The 15507-nt window shown below is 45.5% G+C and overlaps 1 protein-coding gene across 2 annotated transcripts in view; it reads right to left on the bottom strand.

The window, feature by feature from the left end:
* The window catches only part of Slc9a3 (solute carrier family 9 member A3), a 46447-nt gene extending 31635 nt beyond the window's left edge, over nt 1-14812 (bottom strand). Inside the window, exon 1 of one of the 2 annotated variants that reach the window (XM_028782719.1) lies at nt 14518-14812. In XM_028782719.1, the coding sequence (XP_028638552.1) occupies nt 14518-14719 (202 nt within the window). In that variant the 5' untranslated portion in view covers nt 14720-14812. The remainder of the gene's footprint in view (nt 1-14517) is intronic. The other variant, XM_028782718.1, reaches the window with a different exon arrangement.
* Nucleotides 14813-15507: the final 695 nt, after the last annotated feature.

The following is a 15507-nucleotide window of genomic DNA, read 5'->3' as shown; positions in this document are numbered from 1 at the left end:
TGTGTGTGTGTGTGTGTGTGTGTGTGTGTGTGTGTGTGTGTGTGTGTTTTATCCAGGAACTGAATGGTCAAGGTGAGGTAGAAACCCCAGGTTGGTATTAAAAATTTCTACAATACACACACACACACACACAAATAAAATTATATCAATAACAAAAATAGTGCTTAATAACTTCAGGCAAAACAGAAAACTACATGGGCAGTGGAGAAGCAATTGTATGTGTCACATGCTGTGGAGAACTTTGCAGTTACAGTAACTACAACTCTGGAATGTTATGGAAGACAGCAGACCCAAAAGCACAATATGAGTTGGGCATCAGGACAGATTCCAAGATCAACCTGGACAGGAGGACAGTTGAACATAACATTCTGTCCTCTGAGCTTACTTTTTTTTTTACTTGGTCATCTTGGTCAGTAGGGACAAGAAAATAGTGGCAGAAGTTGCCTCTTTCCAAACAGTCTTAGAACTGCTGGAGTCAGTGCTGACAACCAAAAGAGAGAAAGATAATATAGCTGCTGTGCTAGCTGAAGAGAGTTTGCAGAATGCAGTGTGTTTACTCAGTAACTCTGGGCCCTCTCCTACGCTAAAGACACAAGCAGCACAATGAAGACCCAAGCAGGCAGATCTGAGTTGAAGGATCAGCTTCCCAATGGGACCCAGAAAGACACAAGGCAAGTGAAACAAATGTGTAGAGCAGAGTACAGAAAGGCCCAGTGGGGAGGGGGAATAATAAGAGGTTCCATCTGTAGACCAGGACACCTCCTCTGGTAACTACCATACTCCAAGATTTCCTATGGTTCCCACTGTCCCATATCTGTGTTGTGCATCTGTGACTCTGTCACCTGTCACCTTGTGTATTTCTTGACCAGATTCTCTTCCTGTAACTCTATAACTTCTTATCTCATGGACTCACATCAAAATTCCAGGAAGGAATTTCATTCATTTACTTACTCACATGTGATATTTTGGCTACAATACACTAAATTATCTAACACACGGCAAAGCAGCAAAGCCACAAGCCACAGACAAGTCTCTATAGGCCTTGTTTGCTGATATCAAGAGAATCAGTCATGGATGATATGATTGTCAATGTAGAAAGTCCAAAAAAATAAAAAAATAAAAACCCACAAGACTTCTGGAACTGATGTGTGACTGCAGCAAGGTTACAGAATGCAACACTCATACACCAAGTCCACTGATCTTCTACATACCAGCAAAAGAGCTATAGCACTTGAAATTTAAAACAGCTTCTATATACCGTAGCACAAAACTGATGCATAAATCACCCTCCCCCAAAGTGACAAGATATGTATTATGAAAGCCATAAACTTTGAAGGAATAAATCAGATAACAATAAATTAGTGTGTTTCATGTTTATGGATTAGAAGTCTGAGTCTTGTCAAAATGTTGATTCTCTCCACTTCATTGTGAATCCAGGCATACTGGTCTACAGTTCATTTAGAGAGGCAGAAGCCCAGGAATAGATGCTCTGTGGTGAAGGAAAACAAGTAAAATGGATGCCACAACTGCCAGATCTGTTGCAGCTGGGCTTTTGGAACTGCCTAGTGCTGGGAGAGCAGAAAGATCATTGCCAATGACTGACAAAGAGAGGCCAGCAAACAGCGTGGGCAGAGAAGAATGGAGATTCAACAGAGACATTATTTTTCAACAAAGAGTACTGAAATAATTGGACATATTAATGTGAAAGTATGAATCTAGACACAGATCCTACAACCTTTTTTAAAAAAAAAACTCACAAAACAACTAACTGAATGGACTAAAGACATGAAAGTAAAAATTTCTAGAAAGAATATAACATGGGGGTGGAAATCTAGATTATCTCAGGTTTAATAATAAATCTTTACATAAAATACCCAAAGTATAAAATACAAAAGAAAAAAATAGGTAGGTTGGACTTCACTAAATTTAAAACATTGGAAAGCTAGGAATATCAGTCATTGAAGAAACACTTGCTTAGCACACATAAAACCTTGCGTTCAATCCCTAAGCACCACCCCCAAATTCATTAATTAAAAAACTTTGGAGAAAGTCTGTAGCTGTTCATCTCACAAAAGTTAATAACTAGAATATATAAAAAATTAAACGCCAAAAGATAAGTAGTACATGTGGCCAATAAATATTAACACATGAAAAATGTTCAACATCCTTACTTTATCACATAAACACAATCAAAACCACATTGAGATTCTACCTTTCTCCTGCCAGTAATCGATATGGCAAGCAATGAATACTGCAGAGAATGGGGGAGGGGAGAGACCCTTATACACTGCCAATGGGAATGTAAATCTGCCAGTCACAAAAATGTGCCATAGAAGCAAACAAAGTTTCATTCATGAAGCACAAAATTATATCATTTGGAAGAAAATAGATAGAAACAGGTATCCCCATGTCAAACAAAATAAGCCAGACACAGAGGGGTTAAGTACAGCATGTTTTCTCTAACACGTGGTGTGATGCTTAATCTTGATGGTCAACTTAGTGGGATTTAGAATCACCTAGGAGGCACACCTCTGGGTATGTCTGGGAAGGTCTTTCTAGAGAGGTTTAGCCCTGGTAGAAAGACCCACCTCAGATGTGTGCAGCACCACCCCAACTGCTGGAGAAAGCAGGCTGCCTGACTGTGGATGCAATGGGACCAGCAGCCTTATGCTGCCATTACCAGGCCTTGCCTACTGTGGTAGAATGCACCTTCACACTGTGAGCCAAAATAAACCCATCTTATTCTTCAAGCTGTTTTTGGTTTTGTTTTGAGGTATTTTGTAACAACAATGTGAAAAATGACACATAGAGATTCTAGAGCTTTTTTATGACACGGAAGTAAGGTCAGTATGGTTCATAAGGTCTAAGCAGATTGGGTGTAGGGGTTAGGAAATACAAGAGAGGGCAATTGGGGGTGGTTAAGTTATCTAGAAATCTGAAAATTAATTTTGTTTTAAAGAGACAGATTCTTACTGCCTGTAGCTCAGGTTGGCCTCAAACTCATCACATTCTTGCTTCGGGCTCCCAAGTGCTAGGATTATAGTCATGTGCCACAGTTTCCAGCTAAAATGAAATACTTCTGTCCTGCAAAAGACACTATTAAAAGTTAACAGAGACTGGAAGAAAATATTTGTAAAATGTGTATTTGATAAAGGCTTCTCACCAAAATATAAAAAGAACTCTTTAAAATTGATTAGAAGACAAAGAACTCAGTTAAAAGTGAGTCATCTGTCATGCCAGAAACTTTATCAGAGATGCACAAATGTCAAGCAAAGCACATGAAGGGATAATTCCACCTGGAACAGGGAGAAGAAAAGATATAAGAGCTGGGAGAATGGGAGACAGGGTACCGTGTAACCCTGGCTTCTGGACATGATATAATTGACTACTGCACTCAAGAATTTATGGCAGCTGTGATCACCTGTGTAAGATCTGCACAAGAGAAACCGGTCAGCAGTTCAACTTAAGGGGACAGGGGTCACAAGGATCCGTCTACTAACTGAGGACCAACTGGCAGTTGGTGACTGCTGGGGGAATTGGGGGGGCATGTTTCTTCGAGTTTTTGGCCACCAGTAAATTGGCCATGATCTCGTCGATGGCTCTACAACCATGTGCTTGCAGGCAGCACTATCTGGATTTGGTGAGTTATAAATAAAAGGAAATAAAGGTGGGAAGGGAGGTATTAGAGACTGGAGAAAAATAGGAGGGAAGATTTGGGTTGAATACAATCAAGATACATTGTAAGACACGTGTGAGATTGTCAAAGAATAATAAAAAAAAATCTGTACAAAAAAGAAAAAGAAAAGATCTTTCACATTGCTTGGTACCAGGAGAGAACTGAAAGTTTCAACATAAAGGTCCACTGCATACCAACCAGAGTTGCGGCAGTCCGGATCACTGTCTGTTCAATGTTGGCACGGAGTTGGGATGATGAACTCTCACCATTGCTGGTACAAAATAGTGAAGCCACTTGGGAAAGCAGTTGGCTGTTTCTTCCAACACTAAAATGTATTCATAGCATCTGCTTTTATAATGTTCAAAGAACTTGAAAACTAAGTCCACACAAAAACCTGCACACAGATCTTTAGGCTAGCTTTATTTAAAATTGCCCAAAGTTTGAATATGTTCTCCAGTGAATAAATGAATTGAGTATATCCATATAATGGAATAATTGCATGATTAAACTATTATAGATGAACAACCTTAAACACATGTTATTAAGTGCCAGTCGATAAATGTCACAGACTGCCTGATTCCATTCTGGAAAAGACAAAACTATAGAAACAGTAAAAAAAAAAAAAAAAAAAAAAAAAAGATGGATGGTTGTCAGGGTTTGGGGAGGGAAGGTGTGAGTAGATAGGATCAACACGGGAGCTAAGACAGGAAAAGACATATCACAATGGTAGGTGCATGTTATGCATTCGTTAGTACCTTAAGTTAATAATAGACATCAATTTGGTGTGACTGACAAATACTTCTAGTTGAAATTCTTAACTACCAGAGGAGGAGGCAGCTTGGACAAGGGTAGGATCAGCTGTACCAGCACACCGATTACTCTCCAAATCTAAAACTCTACTTTAAAATTAGGTATGTTGGCTTTTTTGAGAATTATCCCCAGGGAAGTGACTCTGAATAACATAAGCTATAAAAGGCCAGGTTAGGAGACAGACCACTTCATGTGCTAAATATCCTGCTCTTCACTGAGGTGTGAACATAGGGTTATAATTTTATGCCATCCCAACTATTGACAGTGACCTCACCATACTAATAGTTTCAGATTTTAATAAAAAAATTAAAACAAATAAAAATCCTACTTTTAAGTGGAAAAGGTGTTGGTGCCCAGGTTTCCCCTGCAATCAAAAAAGGAAGAGCAAAAACTACATCTGTAGAACACAGCCCTCGGGAATGCAAAGGCTTTGGGGCTGGACTGCAAGGCAACAGATGAGTTGGGGGTCATGCAATAGGGTCCTCTTCAGACTCCTAGGCCAAAAGACAGCAAATGTACATTAGGTGCCCTGGTGTCATATGAGCTTGTATATACAGGTATGGCATGGTATGGGCAGAGAAAAGCACTCTCCCAAGGAACCAGCTGCTAGTGGCACTAATAAACACAAATCCAGGGGTACCTTCTATATTTGTACCAACCCTCAGGTCATATCACTTTGTTATTTTTACACTTTCAGAAAAGGGAATCCTTTTCGGGGTCGAAGATGGCCATAGCACAGCAGCATGCCTGCGTGTACAAATCACATGAGCCACTTCACTGCCTCTACTCTGTAACAGAGCCCAGGCTCCACTAGGAACATAGCAGCCTCTCTGAGGATACAGAGCATGGCAGGAACAGAGAGATTAGGTAAACCGTAAGGCCCAAGGTGAGCTGCCATATGCACAGAGAAGGCATTCTGTCTAATACTACATCTAACCTGGTAAGGCCTGACCGTGGAGAGTCTCTCATGACCCTAGACGCCAGTGATGTCATGACTGTCACCATGACTGCAGTGTACTCTCCATAACATACATGTTTTCCTCCATCGCAAGGCATTTTTTCCATGTACCTTATTACACTCTACCAGATGCCACTCCCAAAGCAGCCACAAATGCATCTCCACAGTGTTCATGTGTGTGTATTCTAAGAGGGCTGGGTCCAAGGGCCACCTAAGCAACTCTAGTAGGTGAGGCAATGACAGGTTCCCTTCATCTCCTCTATGATGTTGATGGTGATGTTACCAGCCTGCACCCATCCTTGTTCCCAGGAGAATGTGAATTCATTCTTAAAAGTTTTTCATGCAATATATTTGGATCATATTCTTTACCCTCTCCCAAATCCCCAACGTCTTCCCTACCACCAAACTTCATGTTCTTTCTCAAAAAAAAAATCAATCAAATAACAATAAAATATGGTGTCCATTTGTGTTAGCCAATTACTCCTGACCATGAGGCCTGCTCTGGAGTGTAGTTGGTATAACCAGGGTCACTCCACTAACAACAACTAATTTCCCTTCTCCAAGCAGCTATCACTTGCAAATAGCTTCTCTCTCAGTTAGGTCGGGACTTTGTGTTCACTTCCTCTTCTCTGTGCTGGAATTTTATCTGGCTTGAACTTGTATAGGTTTGTGCATTCTGTCATAGTCTGGGTGAATTCATATGTGCATCAACCCTGTTGTGTCTGGAAAACACTGTTTCCTTGAAGTCACCCTCCACTACTTCTGCATACTCTTCTGTATAAATCCCTGAACCTGGAGGGGAAGGGTGTGATAAAAAGCATTCCAATTAGAGCTGAATGCTCCAAAGTATGATGATGAATTCTTAAACATTTCACAATTGAAGCCTATGAAATGGCTTCATGGGTAAACGTACTGGCCACATAGGCCTGATGACTTGAGTTTGATTCCTTGAACCCACACTGGAAGGATTTCAGAATTGACTTCTGAAAACTGTGCTTCTATCTCCACAGATGTGCTACGGCATGTGCACATGCACCCAGCCTCTGAACACAAAAACAGATATGCACTCATGGGGTGCACAGAGGTGGGGGAGAGTGGATTTTAAAAAGTAACTTTCCCATAGTTGCTGTCGGGATCCCATGCTATGGGATTGGGTTATAAACAGTCAAAACACAGTTTTGTGGCTTTCACAGACTGCCCTGCTGGCAAAAGCCCATTTGTTCTCTGACCCTTCCTCTGGTAGAACACCAGGGGCTAGTCTGTCCTCACTCAAGACATTGAATGACCCCAGCGCACCCAGTACCAGCACAATTTGGGAGATACTGTGCTCTCAGGAATAGACTAGGCTCAAAGCCCATCTGTTCTTTGTGAATACCCACACTCACCTTCAGACCTCAAAAAACAGAATGAAAGTTGGGCTGGCAAGATGGACTAGCAAATAAAGATGCCTGCTCCCAAGCCTGAGAACCTGAGTTCTATTCTGGAGACTCATACAATGGAAGGAAAGAACCAATTCCTGACAGTTGTTTTCTGACCTCCAAACATATGACAATACACACATTCTTGCATGCATATATATTTTTTAAGAGAACAACTAGGGCATGCATATGGAGGTCTGAAGATAACTTGCAGGAATTAGTTCTTTCCTTCCACCATGTGGGAGCTGCCTCACTCCACATAAACTCAGGTGATAAATATTTTTAAAAACTGGGCTAGTGAGCAGGTTAAGGTGCTTGTTGCCAAGCCTAACATCCTAAGTTCAATCCCCAGGTCCCACATAGTCGAAGAAAAGAAATGTCTCCTACAAGTTTTTCTCTGACCACCACAAATATTCCTTAGCACGCATACATGCACAATGTCCAGCTTGGGAATGGTGTTTCTAGCTATGTATGACTTTGTTTTGTTTGTTGTCTGACATTATGCACTGTAACCTTCTCAGACACCAGGTACCTTGTAAGTACCTCATCTGCTGTGCCCATTTCTTAACACCTCTCCATAGAGAGATGCAGATGCTGGCTCATGTCCTGTCAAGAGCGTGAGGCACTGGAGAGTTAGGAGCTTGTCCCTGCACAGTTAAACCAGTGCTTTTTAGATGCTGCGACATATACAGGTAGGAACCAGGAGCCTCCTAGCCTAGTTGTAAAAGGAACTTCGTTGGCGTGTGTTTCCAAGAGTCCTGGAATGCAGTGTTTCCTCAGAGAATATGCCATTCATCTTCATATGTACCTCCCTGAAGTCCTGGAACCTTTCTTCCAGGCCAGTGTTTCTCTCAGGATTTCTAATTTTAGAAGTTGGAGTCATCTCCATGGACTGACCTGGACTGGGGTACCACTTGTCTCCTAGATAAGATGAAAAGATGGGGTCCAGAGATAGCACTATCTGGGCAAAGTATGCTTGCATACTCCTCCAGTGGAGTCTAGGTGTGGGAACAAGAACATGAGTAGTCTCAGTATGCGCATGCAAAATCACCCATGCTTATATTCACACAGGTAGCACACACACAAGTGTGTGTGCATCCACATGCTCCGGCATAATCATTAATTAGTCTGTGCTGTTTGCACACACAAACACACTTCCTAAGAGGCCTCTGGACTCCTAGATCCACATTTCATTGGCTCCTCCGCATCCACTGCTAGCTTATACCTTTCCTCCTACCTCTCTCAGTCTTCCTAGTATGACTGAGATAAGCTACATTCCTTCCAATGCAGTTGGGCTGCAGTTAGGGCTCCCCAAGCTCCAGGTTCCTTACTTTCAAAGAAGCGATTATACTCACCTTACTGTATCTCCTCCTCAGGCAGCTGTCTCTTGGACAGCTTCAACAAAGTTGGAGGTCCAGGAGGCCCAGAGAGGACTTAGGAGAAAGGCTAAGCTGATGCTAACTTCTGTGGGCTCAGGTTGAGGGACACAAAGTAACCCTAGAACAGGAGAGCTGCTATGTATCTACATCCCCTAAACGAACCTGGGCCAAATCTAAGAACAAAGCCCTCAGCAATTCCATTTCTTCAAAAAGACCATAAAAATGGGTTTTTTAAATATCTCATTTTGCTTGGGAAACTCTTTCACAGCAGAGAACTTAAATCTAACTGGACTTTGGCACATCAACTCAGCAGGTGGTAAATCCAGCTGGTTTCCTGACTTGCCCAGGAGTGGAGAGAGGAACAGACCGCTCCACCTCACTGGAAAGTTCCCTCTTCAGAGAGAGCTTGAAAATCTGACCTGAAAATGATATTAGTTTTGTCTTTATCTAGGGGTAGCTCCTGGAGCTGAACTGATGGCTCGACACAAAGCCTTTAAGATAAATGTCTAGGGACAAGAGGCTGGCAAGTGTTCCTAACCATCTCCATTCCAGGGGCCAAGTGTCCTTCAAGGGACTCCAGACAAAGTCCACACCATTTACCCAACAGTGAGCCTCCTCCATCTGTCCCTGACCATGCCTTCTCCAACCAATGATGCAGCCCCAATGATCCTGGTTCTGATATTGCCAGAATTCACCCCTATCTGTCCCCATTTCTTGGGTCTTTGGGGTTTAAGCCAGTGTCCATTCCCTTTACTCCAAAGCTCTCCTTACTGTGTCCAAGATAGGTTACACCCTCAGCATTCCTAGCAGCTCCCCAGGCCCTCAGTCTGAACTCTGTCCCCTGTAGCCAGCAGTCTGAGGGCTCTCCTTCAGATAAAAGATCCTTCTTAGAGAAACGGCAGCGATAGATAGACATGGACAATAGAAGCAGGTAGCTTGAAGCAAAGGCCAATGTACACAAGCCTGACAGACTTCACCTGTTCAGCTGCTAGGCTGACACTCAGATGTCACACCCACAGTGCTCTAAGCTTATGGGAGCAACTTTTGCCTGCCACACCTGAAAATGTGTTGTCACCAGGGATGCCATGCACAGGAAACTGGGTGACAGTTTGGGGAAGAATCTGACTAAGGACTTAGGAATCTCTTTCCTTGAACTCAGGATCAAAGGGGTACTTAGAACTTAAGGTGAGAAGCCACTAGGTTTACAGCATGACATTTACTCATCCATGCGTGTATACATCTGCGTATCCAACCAACTATTCACACCCAACCTCACATGCATTCACTCCCTGCAGAAGCCTTGGTAGGCACAGACAGGTCAGCCACCAGATACTCGATAAGAACAGAACTGCACGCTTACTTGAGTCAAAAGAGCTTAGAGTTAGGGAAGGTATCCTCAAGGGCTGGGTTAGCCTAGTGATTTCTAAGCTGGGAAAAGGTGGGGTAGTCGGAAGCTGGATGTGAAAGAATAAGGCTGCAGATGAGAGAGGTAGAGTCTGGGCTCCAGCTGGAACCGGAAAAGGACTTAGCTGGGACTCAGCTGGCACCCAGCTCACAGCCATGAGATACTCACTGACAGCCCTCCCCTTATTCCTTCTTGTCCCTCACTAATGACATTCCACTGTACTGGCCACTGACCCCCAAGTCCATGACTGCTCAAGACAGGGCCAAGTTAGGAAGAGCTAGAGAATGTCCTAAATTCACCAGCACTTGCCCATCCATATTCCTGGCTAGAGACCTGAGAAAAATAAAGCCTAGAGAAGAGCAGAAAGAGAGAGGAACTGAGGAGAGAGTTGGGGTTGGGAGCACAAGGGACAGCAGAGTGAAGTATAGCTGAGGCTGGCAGCTGGACCTTCTCAGCTCTTAACAGTAGTGAGGTACGTGGAAGAGTGAATAGGGACTCTCAGCTGCCCACATTGATTAGAAAAGCCACACCCACCTCAGCTTTGGAAGGGGATGTGGGGTGCTATTCAGCCTCAGCACTGACATGCAGCACCCTAAAATATGGTCCCTGATCCCTAACAGCCATGGCATAGTGATCCCAGGGACAGCAATATCCTACAACAGAGAAGGTAAAAAACCTTTCTCTAAGGGAAGCTCCAAACCCTGGGGCTGGGTGGAGAAAGAACAGCTGAGCCGATCCTAACCTTCCCAGGCTCATTCAAACACACAGAGGGCCCATGGGAGACTCAGAACACACAAATCCATGGGAACCCCAACTTTAAAGCACCCCAAGCTCAGATACTTGTTCCCAAAGAAACCAAAAGGGGAGACCCAGCACATGACAGCTTATAGGGATAGATCAGAATCCCACAGCTATGACATGGCATGAAGCCACCTGGATGGTTGGGTTATCAGACTCAGAGGTGCACTGTAGCAGAGGGCTTGCAGTGTGCTTGTGCCTGACAGTGAGGTTGTCCAGGACAACAGTCCTAGAAGGCCTTAATAGTTTTCTCTAGAAAGCAACAGGAAGACAGGGGTGGCATAGTCACCTGTGCAAACAGGCAAGGTTAGTCAAGGCTCATCCCTGCAATGGTATGGCTCTTCCTAACCTTTGCTCTCTCTCCTCAGGATGCTTCAGCTTCCAGTGCTGCATGAATTTACAGCTCAAGAAACTGCCCAGGGGCAGCTCCCCAAAATAAGACTTTATACCTTCAGTGCCTCCTAATGGGTTCTACAGACTCCCCTCAGCCTCATGAGTTCTGCCCCTAGACGACTCTCTCTGTCCCTCTGTCTCTCTGTCTCTGTCTCTCTGTCTATCTCTTTCTGTCTCTCTCTGCCCCCCCCACGCCTCTACCTCTCTGACAAGTATAGTTACACATCATTCTGTTCTGATCTGAGAAGCTCCTGATTCCCTTACTGATGGGACTCAGCCAGGGGCTGGTCACTGTTACTGCCTAGATCCCCTTCACTGAGCACCTCTGGAGGACCCGGAGGACGTCATTTTTGTCCCCTATTCATAATGACCTCCTTCCGTACTCTCCCAGTCTCCTTCACTAACCCCCTAGTTCCCTCTCTGGTTTTAGACAGAAGGTTTGGGTCCTGTGCCTGTGAGGCGCAGGAATTGTGAAATGGAATCTGTGCTACAGAGGCACCACTGCTCCCAGCACAGTACAAGGACCCAAAAGCTGTGTGCTCCTGCCGTGTATGGACTCTTCTTCCCAGTAAGTCTGGCCAAGTTCCTCCCCTCCCTGAAGCCCAGAAGCTCTGATTATTCTCCCCACAGCCTCTCTGGTCTTACACTCTGAATTGCAATCAAAGCAGTGGTCTGAGAGGTCAGTCGTGACTGAGGCCCACCATCTACACAACTTCAGCAAGGACCAAAGTCCTCCAACGCCTGCAGATAAATTGGTTTAGTCTTCCCCTCACATTGCCTTGGCCTCTCCCAGTGTCATTTCATTCTCTCTTTAGACTTTCCATAAGCTCCCCTTGCCTCTCCTCTTCCTCTCCCTGGCCTCTTCTAGTCTCCCTTCAACTTCTCCACCAACTCCTCTGGCATCACTTCAGACTCCTGCCCCAGCTTTCCCCTATCCCCAACAACCTCCTACTGTATGCTCCACCCTAGGTGGAGTCTTAGTGGAGACTAGGTGGATATAGGTGGACCCTTAGTGCCATGTGTGCTCTGATGTAGGCCCTTGTAGCCTAGTACCTACCTAGCCTTGAGTCTCAACATTGTGGCTGCAGGCTAGGGACTCCCAAATGGGAGTGTGTGGACAGTGAAGGGAGCACCTCACCCACTTCTGGTGGACCCTGCCTTTCCACCACAGGCAATCAGACTTTTTCAGCCTACCACCTCTGTCCTATAGACAAGCACCCTGGCCTTGACATCCATGCCCTTAGCCTTCCTGCAATGATCATATTACCTGTGTTCCAGGATCTGTGTCTTATCCCAAAGCTGGGCCAAACTGGCCGAAAAAAAGTGTGACCTCCTAACCATAAGGTTGGGCTGGGAGTTAAAAATAATCAGAAGAAAACATGAATCCCATCAGCATAAGACCTTCCCATCCTCTCCTAGAAGGCAGTTCCTGTACAACTTGAGGATGAAGTAGTGCAGACAGGTTCTAAACATTTTTAAAGTATGCAGGGCTTAATGACTGAGAGTCGTGTCCTTTTCTGGGAACTGTGGAGGTGTCAGCTATACTACCCAAATTCGCATACGTATCAGCTATGTGCCCACAGAGATACTCGTGAGAGCCTGTGATGGGACATATGAGGCTGATTGTACACGGAGGGAGTCTGAGAGGTTTCTGCAGAACAGGTCAAGGTCATCAGGGATCTGGAAAAATACAGAATTCACAGCTGAGGGAAGAGCTGTAAGGTAAGAGCCGGGTACCAGAGTCTCTGCCATTAAAGAGTGGTTCTTAAAGCCAGGCAGGGTAGAGCTGAACCTGCAGATTGCTTCTCTCCCTCTCTGTTTCCTGGTGGGATCTGATTAGAGTGAACCTGCTTTGAGAGCTAACACTGGTGAAGATTTGATACAACTGCTTATTGTTGGGACTGAAAGGAATGGAACTGAGGGACAGCAACATTGGTCCTTAGAGGAGAGGGTCTTGTGGACAGATGAAAGGTGGGGAGGTGTCTGTTGTGATACCTGGAACAGATATACTTGGGGAACTTCCTGGGTAAAGGACCCCAGTGCCAGGCTCTTAGCTGAACATGCTGGTAATATGCAGTACAGTGCATAAAGTGGACCAACAAGGGCTAACCCCTGTAGGTTTAAGCAGGGAAGGATTTTGGGGGAGAAAGCAGGATCTGCTGGAAGTACTTGGATCAGTGAGAGGCAGACTCAGCCAGGAGGCCTTGGGAACCTGGGAAGAATCATCTCCACAATTTCTAGAAGTTGGGGGTGGGGTTGAGTTGAATAATAGGGAACACCTGGGCCCACTAGAATACTTAAGACAGAGAGGTCCTTCTGCAGAGCTGCCTGTCCACTGGTGATCCTCTTGACTGATATTGCAGAGAGTTGCTGCTGACTCTGGTGGCCAGCCCTTCTGGAGCAAGTTCATAGCCCCTGGAGACCTGCAGAGCTATAATCCTTAAAAGCAGGCTGCCCCTCAGTCAGTGTGCCAGCCCAGCACCGAGCATGACAGATAGACTTGACTATTGCTGAGCTGAGATACTAAACTCCAAATCTGTAGTCCAAGGGTACAGAGAGACACGCCTAGATGACACAGAAGGCACACACTCACTTCATATACTAGAACGCTGCAATCTGTAGAGAAGCAGATGAGCTTGGTGAAAGGGCGTTCTTGGAACCTCCCTGGCCTTTTCTGAACACTCTATGTGATGAAGTCACAGCAACACACAGCACAAACCTTACTGAAAAGCCCAGTCAGACAGCATATGCCAGGAGGCACAGTGCCAGATCTATAGGCTAAATGAATGGGAAGAGGAGGCAGCAAGAAATAAAGTAAAATAATAAAATAAAATAAAATAAAATAAAATAAAATAAAATAAAATGCCTTCATTAACCAGACACTCTGAGTCTGAGCTCTGAAAATGTTCTCTCCATAGCTTCCCACCCGCCGCCGCAGTTCCCCCACCCCCACCCCCATTCCTGCTAAAGAGGCATGTATGCTCCCTCCTGGGTCTTGGAGGGCCTCTTCTGCCTCTTCTATTCTATAATCTTAAAGGAAACTGGCAGGCTAGGAATCTCTGTATCTGTTCTTGCTCTCCCCGAATAAGGGTCTAACAAATTCCACAGGGACCACATCCTTACCACTTCCACAAAGGTAGTAAAGCTTTGATCGTCTTAAATTTTTTGAAAACCTCTGACCTTCCTCTTACCTTGTCAGGAGCTCCTTCAATCCCACTTCCCAGTATCACTGAGCCAGATGAGAGAGGAGAAGAATCACCTTCCCCTCCAGACAAGGAGTCATACATGAGTTTCTCTGGGTTAATCATAAGATTTATTTGTTTGTCTATTTATTTACTTATTTATTTAACTGTTCTGAACCCAGACTCCACTCGAGTGCCACGTACAAGTCAGGTCTCAGTGCTATACGAAGTCCCGAGGTACCAACTAGGATAGCATCTAGAGAAGGATTTGGGTAGAACGGGGCCATGAGCATGAGATTGTGGGGGCAGAGCTGGCCCTGTAGGACCTTTGGATTAGCTGGTGCACTTCTCCAACAGTGCAAGTCACTCTTGCTGAATGTGCCTCTTCCCCAGAAAGGGGTAAAAAATGCAAGGGCAAAGGCAGGTGGTATAGACTCTAAGGGCATGGCTAAGACTCAGTCATGAGATACCATGATTCACAAAACCCGGGCCGCTTACCGATTTTGGCCAAGCTGGCCACGAGGATCCAAAGCGCGATGATGTATGGATCCTGGACGTGGTGCCATTTGAACGTGACTATCTGGAAGCTCGCAGGAGGGCTCGGTTCCTCCTCAATCCCACTCGCGCCTCGCAGGCTGGTCAGCGCCAGCGCCAGCGCCAGCAGCGGCTTCCAACCTGGTCCCAGAGCCCAGTGCCACATCGCTGCTGCTCAGCTCCGGGAGCTGACACGCATACCTTGGTGGAGAACCTGCTGCGCTTTCCGTCGCAGCCCTCTGCGCGATCCCGGAGCTGGCAGCAGTCAGGTCCCCAGGCCGGCCCGGGTGGCCTTTAATCCCGCTGCCCCCTCCTGCGCCAGGGCGGGGCTTTCCCGCCCCCGCTGCGCACACGTGAACGCAAACAGTCCTGCTGCGTTAGAAGCACTCCCGCCCGCACTGCTCACGCCCACCTATCTGGTTGGGCCCCAGCCTAGAAGTCCGGGCTCTCTGGGTGCCGCGGGCTCCTGAGCCAGCAGCTAGAACCTGTGGATTCGAGGTCTTCGAGGTCGCTACTCCCCAAGGTCGAGTGGCACCTAGCCCACTGGCAATTGCTCCCTTCCCGGCGGAGCGCAGCGCGAGGCCAGGCATGCCACTGTTGACTCTACCCGTTAAATGGGACTTGCTTCTCCCGCCTTGGCGGCTTCAGCAGCCGGGTGGTTTCGCTAGTTATGGGGTACGTTGCACCCCGTTATATACACTCAACAAGGACCCTCTCCATTGAGAACCCAGAGTACGCAGGTAGCACACCATGGCATCTAAGTAAATTGGGGCAGTCAAAACAGACAGAAAATTAAGGGGACATCGAACGGGAAGAGGCTTCTCATTCCAGAGTATTCTCAAGCCTCTGGCCAAATGAGAGTCAAGAATTTCATCACAATTAAAAATTGCTGTGAACTTTGCATACATACAGTAATTCTTTTTTTTTTTTTAATTTATTTATTTTATTTATGAG

Source organism: Grammomys surdaster, unplaced genomic scaffold, assembly GCF_004785775.1.
Source record: "Grammomys surdaster isolate TR1022 unplaced genomic scaffold, NIH_TR_1.0 843, whole genome shotgun sequence".
Taxonomy (NCBI): domain Eukaryota; kingdom Metazoa; phylum Chordata; class Mammalia; order Rodentia; family Muridae; genus Grammomys; species Grammomys surdaster.
The sequence above is the reverse complement of the archived record's forward strand: the minus strand, read 5'-3'. Positions and strand labels throughout refer to the sequence as shown.